This window comes from Acipenser ruthenus, chromosome 3 (assembly GCF_902713425.1).
Source record: "Acipenser ruthenus chromosome 3, fAciRut3.2 maternal haplotype, whole genome shotgun sequence".
NCBI lineage: Eukaryota > Metazoa > Chordata > Actinopteri > Acipenseriformes > Acipenseridae > Acipenser > Acipenser ruthenus.
Window position 1 is genome coordinate 57,670,669 of NC_081191.1, and position 16,658 is coordinate 57,687,326.

The 16,658-nt window shown below is 40.2% G+C and overlaps 1 protein-coding gene and 1 long non-coding RNA gene across 2 annotated transcripts in view; one reads left to right on the forward strand and one right to left on the reverse strand.

The window, feature by feature from the left end:
* Nucleotides 1-11,680, forward strand: part of LOC131721076 (uncharacterized) — a 36,549-nt gene extending 24,869 nt beyond the window's left edge. The window contains exon 3 of the long non-coding RNA XR_009319847.1: nucleotides 11,156-11,680. This is a non-coding gene — a long non-coding RNA (uncharacterized LOC131721076). The remainder of the gene's footprint in view (nucleotides 1-11,155) is intronic.
* Nucleotides 4,047-15,901, reverse strand: LOC117435757 (leukocyte elastase inhibitor-like). Its single transcript, XM_034059171.3, has 7 exons — nucleotides 15,828-15,901; nucleotides 13,197-13,374; nucleotides 12,478-12,615; nucleotides 11,875-11,992; nucleotides 11,645-11,787; nucleotides 10,884-11,051; nucleotides 4,047-5,167 (listed from the first exon to the last, which is right to left on the reverse strand). The coding sequence occupies exons 2-7, from the start codon at nucleotides 13,362-13,364 to the stop codon at nucleotides 4,754-4,756; spliced, it is 1,149 nt and encodes a 382-aa protein (XP_033915062.2). The 5' UTR covers nucleotides 13,365-13,374; nucleotides 15,828-15,901; the 3' UTR covers nucleotides 4,047-4,753.
* Between the last annotated feature and the right edge of the window lie 757 nt (nucleotides 15,902-16,658).

A 16,658-nucleotide genomic window follows, 5' to 3' on the forward strand; every position in this document is an offset into this window, starting at 1 on the left:
GCAAGACACGGAACTCGTACACTGTCCCTTTAAAGGTGAACTGCAGGTACTTCCTGTGTGCTGGCTTTATGGGGATGTGGAAATAGGCATCTTAAAGGTCCACTGTGGTGAACAGTCGTCTGACCTGATGACTGAAACATGCTGTTACATTATGAACATTTTAAACCTCTGGCTCAGATACAGGTTGAGGTTGAGGATTGGTCTGAGGCCACCATCCCGCTTTAGCACTAGGAAGTACCTGGAGTAGAACCCTTCCTCAAACTGGAGGGGGTCTATCATGAGAATAGCCTGTTTTTGCAGCAGAGCTGCTACCTCCTGAGACACCACAGTGGCATTCTGTGGGCCTGTGACTGATGTTGTCATCATGCCCTGAAAGGGAGGGGGACCATGCTTGAATTGCTGCAAATAGCCAGTCTGAATGGTAGTAAGCAGCCAGATGTCTGTGTTGCACTGACGCTAATATTCCAGATGGCTCCCTGAGAAGGGGCCCTGGACCTGTGGCAAAACTTCTAGGGTTGCTGCTTGGCCTGTGGCTTGGCCTGCGGCTTCTGTCTCTGTGCAGGAGCGGCAGAACCTAACATCGCCTCTAGTCTTTGATGCTGCTGGGGCCAAGTTTGCCACTGGTTTACGTACAGGAGGAGGTCGCTTGGGAAGCAGGCGAACCAGCTCCTTAGTGGATTCTCGTGCGTGGTGAGAGCACTGCAGCATCTCATCCTCCGCAGGACCAAACGTATGCCCTGGCGTGATTGGGGCGTCCAACAGCGGTGTTTTATCCCTGTCAGGCACCCGTGCCTGGGAAAGCCAAATCTGCCTGCAGGTGGCTACCAGTGCAGACAGGTTTCTGCCTACAGCCTGTCTGTTGAGTTTGGACACACGGGGCAGGTTTTTGTTTACCAGGCGCATCTCATCCAGTTGTTGTGATGAGGGCCTGAGGTTCTCAGAGACGGACCGCAGCAAATGTGACTGGTAGGCTACCAGGATGCCACTGTAGTTCCCTAACTGTGCAGCGAACACCCCGGCTTAATAGGCTCTTTTGAGGATCACCCCAGAAACCCGGCACTGCTTATTAGGGCAAGCAGTGTCCGTGGATAGGAGCGCCACATTAGGCGCCTGGACCAAGACAGCAATGAAAGCCTCAACCGGCGGCAACTTTTCCACATCATGCACCCTATATAGGGTGTCCATCGAACGTGAAACATCAGGAGCTGTTGCCGGATGGTCCCAGGAAGACTGGATTCCATATAGAAAATCCAGGTGAACTGGGGGGGATATGGGAGAGGCGGTAGGCTCGTCATCAAAAAATTATTGCCTTGTTTCCCCTAGGCCAGGGCACTTGCAGTCCTCAGATGGGAATGTCAGCTCCTGTTCGTCCACCTTCTCAGATACGGCGATGGACAGCATGTCCTCCTGTGGCCAATCTTCGTTCGGAATCCTTTGGGCCCCACACAGCAGGTGGCGAGGAACATTCACACAGTAACTCAACGAGAACAGTTCCTTGGTGGGAAACAGCTGCCCAGATCTTTTCCATCTGCTCCGAGTCTGCCGATCGCCTGGAATGGCGACTCTTCTTCCTCTTACACGGGGGAGAGGAAGGAGAGGCAGAGCTCGAGGAGGATGAGGAAGACCATGTTTCCTGCATGGGCTACTTTTCCAGGTGCGTCGTCCGCTCTCCCTTGTTGCAGAGCCATGGGGTGAGGACACAGCCACCTCTCTAAGAGAGGGTGATGGGGAAGAGCGCTGAGCAGGAGTAAGGGACTGCAGACCGCTCCTTAGAGCTGCAGGATAAACTCTTCTCAAACACTGCTTCGAGAAAGGGGCACAAAATTTGCTGTGCTTGTCTTCCATAGGCAGACTGGCCTTGCATGTCTCACAGGGATAGAACCCGGACATGATGCAAGGAGCAGGCAATGCAATATACAGTATAGGGTTGTACAACTGTTACCTCAATCTGCTTATATATATCAACTGGGCGGGTCAATACCCCATCTGTACCGGGTCGGTTCGGTACCGGTTTGGTGTATTTAACACTGGGTCGGTAATTATTCAGAACCGCTTGAGTACAGGTTCAGAACCTGGTCGGAACCAGGCCGGTTCAGTACCGGTTTGGTGGCTTTGGCACCATTTGGAACCAGGTTGATACCAGTTCGGTACCGATTTGGTGACTGTAGCACCGGGTCAGCACCAGGTCGGTTAGGTGACTTTAGCACCGGGTCAGCACCGGGTCGGTTAGGTGACTTTAGCACAGGATCGGTACCGTTCGTTACGGTTCCACCGGTTTGCAGTCACAGCGGGTGGCAATGTACAGGGATGCCCACCTGTAAAACCCACTGGCAAATCCACTCAGTCAGTAACAGCACGAAACTGAGTGAAGCCTGATAGTTATAATGGACTAACAACCTTTGCAATGGCGAAGCTAAAAAGCTGTCACCAAAACGGCATCAAGATACTGGGGCTGAGACTGCAAGCAACAACAACCGAAGCTGGAATCTCGGTCGTGCGTAGTGCTGCTGAGCCCAGCAGCAGCTCTTGCTGCACATGTGCTGAGCACCACGTTGCATACAGGCCTGTGCATAGTATCTGTAAAAACAGAAAAAAACACAATGAGAAAAGACTTTAACAAAAAACAGTAATTAAACAATTCATGAATAATATAAATGATCTTGTATAGTGCTAAAAAGCAAAAATGAGAAATAAAATAAGCTCCAGCTGGAGCTCTGCAGCCTAAGGAGAGCACAAAGCCAGTCTACTGATGTTGCTAGATCCCTGGGAAGGAGCCACTCAAGCCGCTGGTTTCATGCGGGGCAGAATGCTGCAGCGGGACGTAACTAGCAACAGGCTGTAGTGCACACAATATGCGGAATAGAAAATGATTACAGAGATTAGTTTAAATATCACATATAATTTGTGTAAAACACAAAAAATGCAAAATATATACAGACAGAAGCAACAAAGTACTTATCAGAACAAGGCTCTCCGATCAGGTCAGTCTTGAAAGGAAAAATTGCACTGAGCTCTGCGAGTGCAGTCCTTCTGATACCTCGGGGGCGGAGTCATGACTATGTCACAGGCTTGGTGAGCAACTTTGGTATACAATTTTCAGGATTCAGGTGTTTAGGAGGTAAATACCCATTCGGTAATGGTTACATTTCGTGCTTGAAAGGGAACACTAGTATATTTTGAGAGGCAAGCCACAGATGAGCAACTGACAGTGATGACCTTGCCTCCCCAGGGTCCAGACAAATAGTACCTGGACTCAAGTCTTACTTTTAGCCTCTACCCTGTCTGCATTGAATTTAATCCATCAGAAATATCACACGGAAGGCATTCCTACATCTAGTGGAGGCAGCAGGTCTCAGGGGGACAGGTTAATAGTTCCAGTCTGGTGTACTAGCTAAACTTTGAGAGAATACATGTTTGCACACCCTTTTGAGGACACAGGGGTTCTTTAAACTATTTGAAAAAAGGATTGGTGACTTAAACAGAAAATTATATACATATTGTAACTCTAAACTGTAAGAATGCCACATTTGTTAAGATAACTGAGTTTTCCAAACCATACCAAGTTTCCCTTTAAGGGAAATCTGCCAGCAGCAGCCCCTGTGATTCAACATAAATAACTGCACTCAGGGGAATATTGCTGGAAATGAAATATTGCATACAAATAAGTGGTGTGGTTTCTAGAGGGCCAAGAAATGGTTTGCAACACCAAATAGTCCCATGCAAACAAACCATAATGCTGACTTTGTTACCCATTTTTGAAAGCTTCCTCGAGATTTTTAATGCCATTTAGTTGTAAAATGCAGTTTTATTTATGAAGGAGCAACTGTTTTATCTAGTAGGAAAGTCCATGTTAAAGTTAATTATTTTAGGTTATTATATTACTTACCGGTACTGTAATGTTAAATTTGGACCTGTTTAGAATTGTTGTTATCTTTGACAACCATCTGTAGAAGTTTTTTGTTTTTTTTTAAATCTAATTTTAATGAAAACAGCACAGTGTTATTTATATCAATTGAATAGATCCCAGTATAACTCAAGTGATAAAACTGTCTTGAATAAAGGGTGAACTTATCCAGTTTGTATTTACAATTCAGGCTGATCATGTTTGCAGAAGCTTTACTGTATATAGACCATTAATCATGCAGTACCGAATGGCATTTGACAGTTTTCACTTTTATTTTCACAAAAATGTAATATAATAATGTAACTAAATACAGGTTTAAAAAACATCTACAGTTATATTCAACTACAGTTCTGAGAAAATAGAACAGCGGTAAACAGGAAACAGACACACATACTGTACCACATCTAAAGAAATTATGAACTGCTTTTAAATAAGTTTTTTTGTCCTGGATTCAGAAATTAAAGAGTATATAACTTCAAATTACATTTTATTTACTACCCCTATACCATTGTATAATGTTTGCAAGCATTCTGATGCAAATATTTTGTATATAAAAAGCTGCTTTAGCTATGAGTGCACACAGAAGGTAAGCACAGTAAAAATGTAATTTAAAAGCTACAGTATGCCCTTTAACATCTGTCCACTTCCCACAAAATTGCATTTCATTCCTTCAGTTCTGTGCCCACTATTTAAGCCAAGTACATTTAAGCCAAGTACAAACCAACATCAGTTGATGTATCATACAAATCTCAGTGCTAGCAATTTTAAATCTTAATACTGGAAGCTGAATGTTTGCAAATAATAAAGTGAAAAGTACAACATTTTATAAAATAGTAAATATCGCACACTTTAAGGGGAGCAGAATTTGCCCTGGAAGAGAATATTGCCTGTTTTGTTTTGCCAAATGAAGAAAAGAAATGGATGGTCTGCCATAAACTGTTCTGTAAAACTTGCTCTGCCGCTGCGGCCCCATATTGCAGAGGCAGAAGTGGCACCAGCTGCCTCTGTGCCCTCCTCATTCACCTCCATAAAGGACTTGTGCACCACCTTCGACAGCACCAGCTCATTATTGGATGACATGCCAGAGAAATTAGACTTGCTCACGTCAAAGGCATCTACCATGCCCAAGCTATTCAGAACCGACTTGAGGTCATAGGTCTCCTCCAGCTTGAACTTTGGCAGGGTCACCTCCACTAAAGTTTTGCCCATCGTTTCAGGGTTGGTCCAGTCTTTGAGTTTCTCGTATGTCAGCTCTCTTTCAAGCTGTCAAAACAAGCCCAAAAGCCAGATATTAGTATTAGTCTCACAATCAAATCCAAATCCCAATCCAAATAACTCAACATGGAAAACTTTACTTTGTTTGTCTCCTTGAATGTTGCAGTTCATGCATCTAGATTTTTTTTCTTACTTTAATATTTGTGCATATTCCACTTCAAATTGTTTTGTAGTCTCAATATTCTATATGTTTGGTTATTGTCCCTTATAAAAGTTTCACATAGTATTAGCATATCAAAGTAATAAAGCATAGTGAAAGCATGGTAAAACATAGGTAAGCACTGTAAAGAGCAGAGAGGTGATACAGTAGGTAGAGGTCAGGTGTACTGAGTTCCTGACAAATTAATACCGGGATTACAGCCACAGCTGTTCGAGTAGCGAGTGGCTGTGGCGGATTAATGGGGAGGGGACGTATATATAAGGGAACTGTGTAGGTGAGTCAGTGGGTCCAGTCGGGGGACAGTTGGGTGTGGGTGCGGCTGTGGGTGCGGGCAAGACGGGATAAAAAACAAAACAAAACATGCAGATTGCCGAGTCTAACTGCCTTTCTCAGGAGGACTAAAGAGCTGCCACGGAAACCCAAATAGAAGGAGTTTCGAGATACAGACGTGGAGCCCCAGTCTACAATCAGGCAAAGGGGAATCAGAAGGCGGGCTGCGGGGCAGTTAGTGTGAATGCCTGTCTGCACTACTCTCATCTCACCATTATCACTATAATGTAAATACATGCACAAAAAATACACAGATAAAGCTCTGGAATCCCCAGAATCTTTCAATTAAATATGTGATGCTACACATTTCAATCATTTTAACACAATGGCAGGTTGCTGACACAGTCACGTTCATGTTACACTAAAATATGAGTTCTAGGTGAATGTTTACCACATTCTTCCAGATACTCTACTTCATTAAAATCCAGACCTGGCTTGAGTTTTTCTTCATGTATTTCTTTTTTAGTACAGTATACTAATAGCTAATATTTTAAACATGAGCTTGTGAGGTAACAAATTACAAAACCAAATGGGGCACTACACTCAAGTGCTTCTTTTAAGGACCTATTTTGTAACATTATTAATGTTTCTTTTCATAAACAGAGCTAGGTAGAAAAGCTATTGTTTTTAACCTTCTAAATCTAGAACTAATTATAACAAAATGTATAGTATATCTAGGGCTTCTGATTTTCGGTTTTAACCAATAAAACACCCCTGATACAAAATAAATGAAATCGGTGGATAGCCAATAAACACCGGAAAACACAGGAAAAACTGTGGAAATGGTTAATCAATTCATGTTGACTTTACCCTTTTCCCATTAAAAAATAAAACCTACTACAAAAACTTGCATCTATCATTGATTCGTTCTTAATACTTTAAACCCGCCCCAACTTCTCAGTGAAAGCACATTACTACATTTCTATTGGAGACTCCGCTTGTGAGATTTAAAACGAGATTACAATCAGGATGGAGGCTTGTTAGCAGGATTTCAAGCTGTATTACAGTTACGATACTGAGGATTTAAAACAGAATTGTGGCAAAATGGTCAAAAATGCCTACACACAAAAACCCCAGAAGAATGTGCCCATGACCATAGGGATTTCGTTGTGGAAGACAGCAAAGGAAAGAAGTTACTACTAACTATACATATTTTGACAGAAAAGAAAAACGCTCAAGCATTTTGGAAAGTAATCGAAAACACTAATTTCAGACAGTATAGCAAAAACAAAAGCCCCGAAAAAAAGATTTACATAAAACTAAAAAATAACTAAAAATAAGCACCGAAAAATACAATTAATAAAACCCGAAAAACAGAAGCCCTAAATATATTGTTCTTTTTTAAATTCTAATCACACTTTTGATATTTAAGAGTAGCTTCAAATGTCATTTTCATTGATTATTTTAAAATGTATTTATAGCAGGGCGGTAGAAAGTCCTGCTGTTTAAATGTATTATTTGTTTATTTTTAGAACCGGGTTTCCCCCTCCGCCCCTGTGTTATTTTGTGTTTTTGTTTTATGATTTATGTTTATTATTGTTTTGACGGCGTAGCTGTGCGTTTGTTATTTTTATTTAAATGTGTTCTGGCAGAGGCGAGAGTGAGTTCGTCCTCTGCCAGGAATAATTAAAAACCTCATGCAGAAGGTGGCCATCTCCCGAATTAATTAAGTGATTAATTTGTTGTTAAATCAGGAGATGGTCACCTGCATATAAGCCTGCAGCTCTCTACCCTCAGGGTGGGTGTTCAAGAGGAGGAATGAGAGCGAGCAAGGAGCTAATTTAAAAACGAAACTAAAACCTATACGTTCCGTGAAGGCTGCTGCCCAGCCGGAACTCAGTATTGGGTTTTGTTATTTTTGTGTTTGTGATTGTTTTGTTTAAATATTTATTTTGCTCTGTGAGCACTGAGTTTTGTGTTTAAATATTTTATTTATTTTTGTATTTAAATAAACTGCGCACCACGCGTCTTTTCACTGCAGTACTTGTTTGTGTTTTTGGTTCCTGCACTGCTGGCCTAACGTCACCACTCACCATTCCCGTCACAGTATTATTTACATTTCCTTTTGTAATAATTCTGAGTGGGTATTTTTGCTCCAGTATTGAGATATACCGGTAATTATCTTACCATGCTCTGAGCTTCCTCATTACATTCATGTCAGGTGACAATGGGACCTTTCAACTGCTGGACCCACCTATTCTTTCCTTTAATATATATATATATATATATATATATATAAAAATGATTGACCCGAGGGAAGGCTATTGTTACTGACAGGGGGAATATACTGTATATATTATACACACTGTGCATTTTTCTACTCTGATGCATTATGAGCATCAACAATTTACTCAAAGCCTCCACTAGTGTTTTTTCTTTTTTTTTTTTTTTTTTTTTTTAAAACACCCACACATAACACAAACACGATTATAAGTCCACAGTGAGCGCTATAGTGCTCGTGGTGCAAATACAGTTAATCGTGAACAATGGTGCAATGTTGTCCGGAAGGAACAGATCACTTCGCTACGTCCCCTTTGTACCGTCAATCATGACCCCTTGGTTAACAAGTGCAACTGCTCCTCCAATCCGCGGCTACCGCATCGTTTCCCTTCCGGGTCAATGATTTAGTGTACTGTAGCTCCGCCCCCTTTCTAGATGTCCGACTTCCGTCTAACCCTGGGAATGAATTGTCTGGCCATCCAATCCAGGGCACTCTGTTCCCTTTACACAGCGCCTTCACAGGTCAGGAGAGGAAATTTATCACCAAGAATCATTCTGTCTCTGTCACACCTTCGTACTGTTGATTTGATAGACAACGACACCTGTGCCTTCTGCCAGTTCTGTTGTCAATTCAATGCTTCTTCTTTATATTCCTTATGGATATTATCTTCAAGTATTGCCCATCCTTGTTAGATAGCTTTTTGGGTCTTCCAGTCCTGGGTTTGTCAATTACAGATGATGTTTCTCTGTACTTGTTGATTATGCTTCAGATACCACACCTTGAAAAATCGAGTGATGCAAGCCATTTCACTCAATGTTTGTCCTTCTTTATGCAAGTCAAGGTTTTTCTAATAGTAGAAAATACTAGTGTAGGCTTTGAGTAAATTGTTGATGCTCAGAGTAAAAAATGCAACTATATACAGACGTGCTCAAATTTGTTGGTACCCTTACAGCTCATTGAAATAATGCTTCATTCCTCCTGAAAAGTGATGAAATTAAAAGCTATTTTATCATGTATACTTGCATGCCTTTGGTATATCATAGAATAAAGCAAAGAAGCTGTGAAAAGAGATGAATTATTGCTTATTCTACAAAGATATTCTAAAATGGCCTGGACACATTTGTTGGTACCCCTTAGAAAAGATAATAAATAATTGGATTATAGTGATATTTCAAACTAATTAGTTTCTTTAATTAGTATCACACATGTCTCCAATCTTGTAATCAGTCATTCAGCCTATTTAAATGGAGAAAAGTAGTCACTGTGCTGTTTGGTATCATTGTGTGCACCACACTGAACATGGACCAGAGAAAGCAAAGGAGAGAGTTGTCTGAGGAGATCAGAAAGAAAATAATAGACAAGCATGGTAAAGGTAAAGGCTACAAGACCATCTCCAAGCAGCTTGATGTTCCTGTGACAACAGTTGCAAATATTATTAAGAAGTTTAAGGTCCATGGAACTGTAGCCAACCTCCCTGGGCGCGGCCGCAAGAGGAAAATCGACCCCAGATTGAACAGAAGGATAGTGCGAATGGTAGAAAAAGAACCAAGGATAATTGCCAAAGAGATACAAGCTGAACTCCAAGGTGAAGGTACGTCAGTTTCTGATCGCACCATCCGTCGCTTTTTGAGCGAAAGTGGGCTCCATGGAAGAAGACCCAGGAGGACTCCACTTTTGAAAGAAAAACATAAAAAAGCCAGACTGGAATTTGCTAAAATGCATATTGACAAGCCACAATCCTTCTGGGAGAATGTCCTTTGGACAGATGAGTCAAAACTGGAGCTTTTTGGCAAGTCACATCAGCTCTATGTTCACAGACGAAAAAATGAAGCTTTCAAAGAAAAGAACACCATACCTACAGTGAAACATGGAGGAGGCTCGGTTATGTTTTGGGGCTGCTTTGCTGCGCCTGGCACAGGGTGCCTTGAATCTGTGCAGGGCACAATGAAATCTCAAGACTATCAAGGCATTCTGGAGCGAAACGTACGGCCCAGTGTCAGAAAGCTCTGTCTCAGTCGCAGGTCATGGGTCCTCCAACAGGATAATGACCCAAAACACACAGCTAAAAGCACCCAAGAATGGATAAGAACAAAACATTGGACTATTCTGAAGTGGCCTTCTATGAGTCCTGATCTGAATCCTATCGAACATCTATGGAAAGAGCTGAAACTTGCAGTCTGGAGAAGGCACCCATCAAACCTGAGACAGCTGGAGCAGTTTGCTCAGGAAGAGTGGGCCAAACTACCTGTTAACAGGTGCAGAAGTCTCATTGAGAGCTACAGAAAACGTTTGATTGCAGTGATTGCCTCTAAAGGTTGTGCAACAAAATATTAGGTTAGCGGTCCCATCATTTTTGTCCATGCCATTTTCATTTGTTTTATTATTTACAATATTATGTTGAATAAAAAATCAAAAGCAATGTCTGATTTCTATTAAATATGGAATAAACAATGGTGGATGCCAATTACTTTTGTCAGTTTCAAGTTATTTCAGAGAAAATTGTGCATTCTTCGTTTTTTGTGGAGGGGTACCAACAAATTTGAGCACGTCTGTATATGTGTGTGTGTGTGTGTGCGACCAACCTCTACGTGCGTCATCGAGCAAAATATACATGCTTTATATACATGCTTTATATGGCATTGTAGTTTTTTTGTTTGTTTTTTTTTAAACTCTGCAGATACATTAATATATAAAGTGCATTATGGTCAGCAGTTCTTTTTGGAAAAAGCTTTGCTGTGCATGACAGGGGGCTATAATGCCCAAAGCCACAGTACATATTTAATATATGAATCAGTCAAGAAGATAAATGAGACAAGGTTGGATAGTAAATATCATTCAGTATAGGAGCTACAGAACTGAGAACCACTTAGAATGATTGCATCCATGATAGAAAGCAATAGAAATGTAAAGTAACAGTTAAAATGTAATTTGAAGCTACATACTCTATCAAATTGATGTACTGAAGCATGTTGTTTATTTCTCAGTGGGCTTACCTGCTCCAGTCCGGTGGTGTCATCTTCAATGTTCTCAGGGAGGAGGATGATCATACTCAGGTCTTTGCCAGCGTAGGGCAGCTCAATGATGAGTGTTTGTACCTCCCTGATATAGGTGAATTTAAACTTGTTCTTCTGGAACATCATCTGCACGGGCTTCCTCTCTATCTGTTAACATTTAAAAAGACACAACACAGTAATTTTATTTACCATTAGTTTCCTGTTTAACCTCCAACTGCAGGATTTGGCTTTGTCTTTACCACTTCACACAGGACCTAAAAATCAAAGACTGAAGACCCTGTCAGCTTACCGTGAGGCCTAGCAAAACACACCTTGTGAGGTGTAGCACATATATGATGTGAATGGGCACACACAACAGTTCCTGTCAAACGCAGTCTGGAAAAATATGGTATTCTGATTTGTTTCCAGTATGTTTTGTGGACCTCTAATTAGAGAATATGACTGGACGTTAATTCACCAGATGTGCTTCGATGGTAGACATGATTCTGAGAACTTTTCAGGCTACAGTAAGTTTTAAAAAGTCACCAGGATGTGACTGAAACAGAAATTGATACAAAGTGGATGTAAACAACAACAATACATTAGTTACAAATACATACCTCTGGTGTTTCAAGTTGCTCTTCAAAACTGAAATTAAATTTGGAAGTGTGGCACAATTTAACATAGCACTGGTGGCTACAAGATGTCCCTCACATTATAAAGTAAATGAAATGACAAAACCTGATCAAAATCTCCTTTACCTTGCTCAGTCTAAAATCTTTCTTTATCGTAAGTTCTTCATCAAACTTCTTTTCCCAGTTTCCTTTGAAATAGACAGCATTCACCAGGACCAATGTTGTTTCTTTGTCAACAAATAGTTCAGACAGCAAGTTCCGGATTTTTCCTGTAGGCACATTATCAATGTGATTAATGCAGTAAAAAAAAAAAAAAGGTATTTATAAATATTGCCTTCCGTGTTAAAAGAGCTCACCCTGTGTCTGGTCCTGAACCCATGAATTGATGTTCTGTCTGGATTCTTCTGTAGCAGTTTTGAAGTCAACAGTTTCCAGTTCTGCATCGTAGAACTTCTTGGTGCCATCAGTAAATTCCTATAGGAATCACCTGTAGCATCAGTATTTTAACATCTGTATGCCATGAGTTAATTTTCCCAAGCGTACACAAGGTAAAAACAATAGCTTTTCTATCTAGCTCTTTTAAGGAAGGGCAATGTTAGATACCATTCAAGCATCATCACCTTTGCTGAACAACATTCCTTAATCAGCATTTCATATGCTTGAGAGAAATATAGGTCTAATATAACCCTGACGTTAATACCGAAAGGCGTATCTTGTCATTTTCTACATTATAATTACAAATTATATTCCCTGTGTGAGGACATTAAAGTTAATATAAACAAGCAGTCCTCATTCATCATATTTTTGGAACCCTTAGTCAAATGTTTACATCTTTAGCCCCTGAACCCTACTTTTGTTTCTGTACAGTTTTATATTAAAGAGAGCACACATTTTCAATTATACTTTACTTCAAAAAAATATTTTAGATTTTCAAGATGCATACATGTTTAAAAGCTTACCTTGATGAAGTTGCAGGTCTTTTCTCCGTAAAGACGATTAGCTAGTCTCAGATGATAGGGGGCTCCTGGCTTGTTGATATCAGCAAGCAGTAAGCTGAATCCTGAATGGATATCTCCAGAAGGGTCACTATGGAGGGCCTATTCACAAAAACAACAGCACATTTTAACTTGAAAGTAGGTGTTTTTATACTAGTAAGCTTAATTGAAGTAGAAGGAAATAAGTATTGTTGAATAATTCATATTTTTACTTTCAAAACAACTTTAATGACATAATCCAAAAACCCAATAAGTGATCTTTGTTGCAAGTGTGTCAAGATCCTCAAGGGTTATCATGTCTATAATGAAGGCTGGATAGTGTAAATATAACACATTTGTTTTATTAACATAAGGCTAGATTCTCTAGCATGATTTTATTTAAAGCAAAGTTGCCAAACCAGAAATAAATAATAATAATAAAAAAAACCTCTTGTGGGTCTTTGTGGCTACACAGACCCATTTATATCCCGTGCACCAGTACCTATACACCAACATTAACTCACAACACAAAATCCACACATGGGTGGGGCACACTGCCATAGACTTGTAAATAGTTTTAAGTTGTTTCATAATTGTTTTAGAATTGAAGTGTGTCTTTGTTCACTGTGCTAAAAACAATTTGCAGTAAGTGCTCTGAGAATCTGGCCCATAACCTGAACTTTAGATAATCTGTCAGCACCCACCTGTGCCATCTCAGCGGCTGTGTTCCCCCGAGCCCCCAGATATACCATGGCCAGAGCGGAGGAGATGCTCAGGGGGGAGTAGAAGATGTTCTCTGCTTTTCTGTCATTACTGAGCTTCTTAAAGAGGTCCAGGGCGAAGCGGGTGTTTGCACTGGCCAGGGTCTCCATGATCAGCAGTCTAGGTGAAAACAATAACAACACAATACAGTTTGGAAACAAATGTCATAAACATTCCACACACAAAATAGAAACAGATGTTTGTCTGTGTGCCCAATGACTGGAAGTCAAACTGTGTTTTTTTTTGTTCGTTTTTTTAAAAACAGGAACTTAAAACCAGTAAACCCTAAAACATGTACAGTGCCGTGAAAAAGTATTTGCCCCGTCTGATTTTCTGCATTTTTGCATATTTTTGACACTGAATGTTATCAGATCTTCAACCAAAACCTAATATTAGATAAAAGGGACCCTGAGTGAACAAATAACACAAAAATGTGATACATATTTCATTTATTTATTAAAGAAAGTTATTCAACACCCAATGCCCCTGTGTGAAAAAGTAATTGCCCCCTTAGACTCAATAACTGGTTACGCCACCTTTAGCAGCAATAACCGCAACCAAATGCTTCCTGTAGTTATTGATTAGTCTCTCACAGTGCCGTGGAGGAATTTTGGCCCACTTCTCCATGCAGAACTGCTTCAACTCAGTGACATTTGTGGGTTTTCGAGCATGAACTGCTCGTTTCAGGTCCTGCTACAACATCTCAATGGGGTTTAGGTCTGGACTTTGACTAGGCCATTCCAAAACTTTAAATTTCTTGTTCTTCAACCATTCTGATGTAGACTTGCTTGTGTGTTTTGGATCATTGTCTTGCTGCATGATCCAGCTGCGTTTCAGCTTCTGCTCACGGACGGATGGCCTGACATTCTCCTGTAGAGTTCTCTGATACAGAGCAGAATTCATGGTTCCTTCAATGATGGCAAGGCGTCCAGGTCCTGATGCAGCAAAGCATCCCCAAACCATGACACTACCACCACCATGCTTGACCCACTCCTGGGAAGATTCACTACTGTCCCAAACTTTCTCCACTTGGACAATATGGCTCTGACTGTGGTTCGGTGGAGCCCCAGAGCCTTAGAAATGGCTTTGTAACCCTTTTCAGACTGATAGGCATCAACAACTTTTTTCTGGAGGTCTTCAGGAATTTCTTTTGTTCGTGGCATGATGTGCCTCTAGAACCTGTGTGCTGACAACTTCACTCTGATGGTAAGGGCCAGAGTTAGTCAGATTTATATTGGGCAGGGCTGGCCCAAATCAGGCCTGGTTGTTAACCAAAGTACTCAAACAACTGACCCTAATTATCCCTTTAATTGGGTTGAGTTAACTAGGGGGGGGGCAATAACTTTTTCACGCCTGAAGATTGCATGTTTGATTACCTTGCACACCAAACAAATGAAAGAAGCACCAAACTTTGGTGTCATTTTTTCTCTCAGACTCCCTCTATATACTACTACAACCCACAAAAAAATCTGACCAAATACAATGTGAAAAATGTGCAAAAATGCAGAAAATCAGACAGGATGCAAATACTTTTTCACGGCACTGTATATGTAATAATATGATAGCTATAACTAGAAGATGAATCCAGTGTACCATTTTATCCACTATGAAGTTATCTCCTCAATCACTTGATGTGCCCTGTAATTATGGCTTTACCATATGCAGTAGAATCTTTTGGCCATTTATTGTAATTGTAATTAAAATTAAGTTTATTCTGTAAAAGGACACAGTACAGTTTAGATTTTTTTTTTTAAACTCACAAGGGTTTCCATTCACAGTGCAACACAGCCTGCCACTGAATGACTGATTCCGTTGAGGTCAGATTCAGAGCTGAACAGCACAAAGTGAATTCCAGGCCTTAAAGTCAGAAGTCATCACATAATAGCTATAAGTAGAGAACACATTGCTGGAAATCTGTTTGGAGACAGCCTTCTACTTTGCTAATATACAAACCTCAACCTCCTTCTGTAACAAAACTGTTAGCTATTTGACCACTTGATGCACTCTCTACTTATCACTTAAATGTAATTTTCTAAAGATGCCTACAGCAACAGAATATTTGATATTGTTAGTGATGTGGTAAAATAATTTATTTAGTTTATTGTTCAACCAGAAATAACTTCATAAGACTTACCTCTGTCTCCCCAAAAATACACATAACTCAATGCAGGTATTTATTATCTATTTTAAAATGTACTGATGTTAGGAATTACAATTAAATACAGTAAATAAGGTTTTTCAATTCTGAACACACTTTGTATAAAAACAGAAACAAAACAGTACAGTACTATCCTCATACATGTACTGTATGTAAGCAACTCTAGTGCAGTCAAAAGCAAGCTAACTATAGGATATTACTGTAACAGTATACTGTCTGAAGATGATAGAACGATTATTAAGTGGCTATAAAAATGCATTCCCACTTTGTTATTACACTTAAGTATCAAGTAATACAGAACTCTAGAAAATAAATGATTTATGTGCTTGCTAAAATCACTTCAGTACAAACAAATAAATAAACAGTTCATCAATCCACAATTCGTGATAATAATAAAACGTTTATAGAAACATACCGTGCCTTGTTTTAATTTGGGGAAATGTTCAGTACAGATGTCTGCAAAGGAACCCTTCCCCCAGTCAGCTTCACAAACTATTTTAATGACACTGTGGGACACTGGCCAAAACAGCAGAACAAATTATTTGAAGGGAGGGCAGTTTTCTTAAAGGCACAAGAAAACAAACGTACATTTTTGAATGTTTATTCATTTTTTGTTGTTTGTCAACTTTTTTACTTCATGTAACAGGATGACCCACTTTATTTCACTTTATTTAGGCATGTTTGATTTTGTTATTGTAGTATATTCACATTTGATTTGTCACATTTGATTTAATGTTAGCTAGTTTGTTTTATTTTAACACGTTTATAAAGCATGTTGTAGATTTGCACAGATCTCACTGGCACGTTGATGCTCTCCTGTTCTCGGCCCCCATAGGTGCTAATAGAATAAGAAGCTGAGCACCTGGTATAAAAGTTCCTGATTTCATCCATTCGAGAGATTGGATTTTGTCATTGTGATGTGAACCAAGGTTTGTCTAGCGTGGTGGTTGGACGCACAGCCAGCAGGTGCAAAGAAGGAATTCCACTTGTTTGTGTTCGGCGGTGGGTTGGGGAGAAAATGAAACAGCCGCCGACATTTAGAGCGAGGCTCCTGCTGTGCTTTCTGTCTCCCTCCGTTTGTGTGTGTTTTTAACTGTTTCGTATTTTAAAGGCATTGGGGTTTTAAAGGAGTGCTGGAGACGGGGACTTTTTAAAGTATTGGTTTTATTGTTTTTAGTAAGCCCTGTCTCTGCGATTGTATCGATCAGCACTGCACTTTGTTCATTAATTATAATTAACCATGTAT

What these genes read in the sequence shown, in the direction of transcription:
- LOC117435757 (XM_034059171.3), bottom strand. Translation starts at nt 13,364, where the DNA reads ATGGAGACCCTGGCCAGTGCAAACACCCGCTTCGCCCTGGACCTCTTT. An exon ending in CAGCCGCTGAGATGGCACAG is followed by an intron (nt 12,616 to 13,196) that starts GTGGGTGCTGAC and finishes TTTTGTGAATAG; the next exon opens with GCCCTCCATAGTGACCCTTC. An exon ending in AAGATTTTAGACTGAGCAAG is followed by an intron (nt 11,052 to 11,644) that starts GTAAAGGAGATT and finishes AAATGTTAACAG; the next exon opens with ATAGAGAGGAAGCCCGTGCA.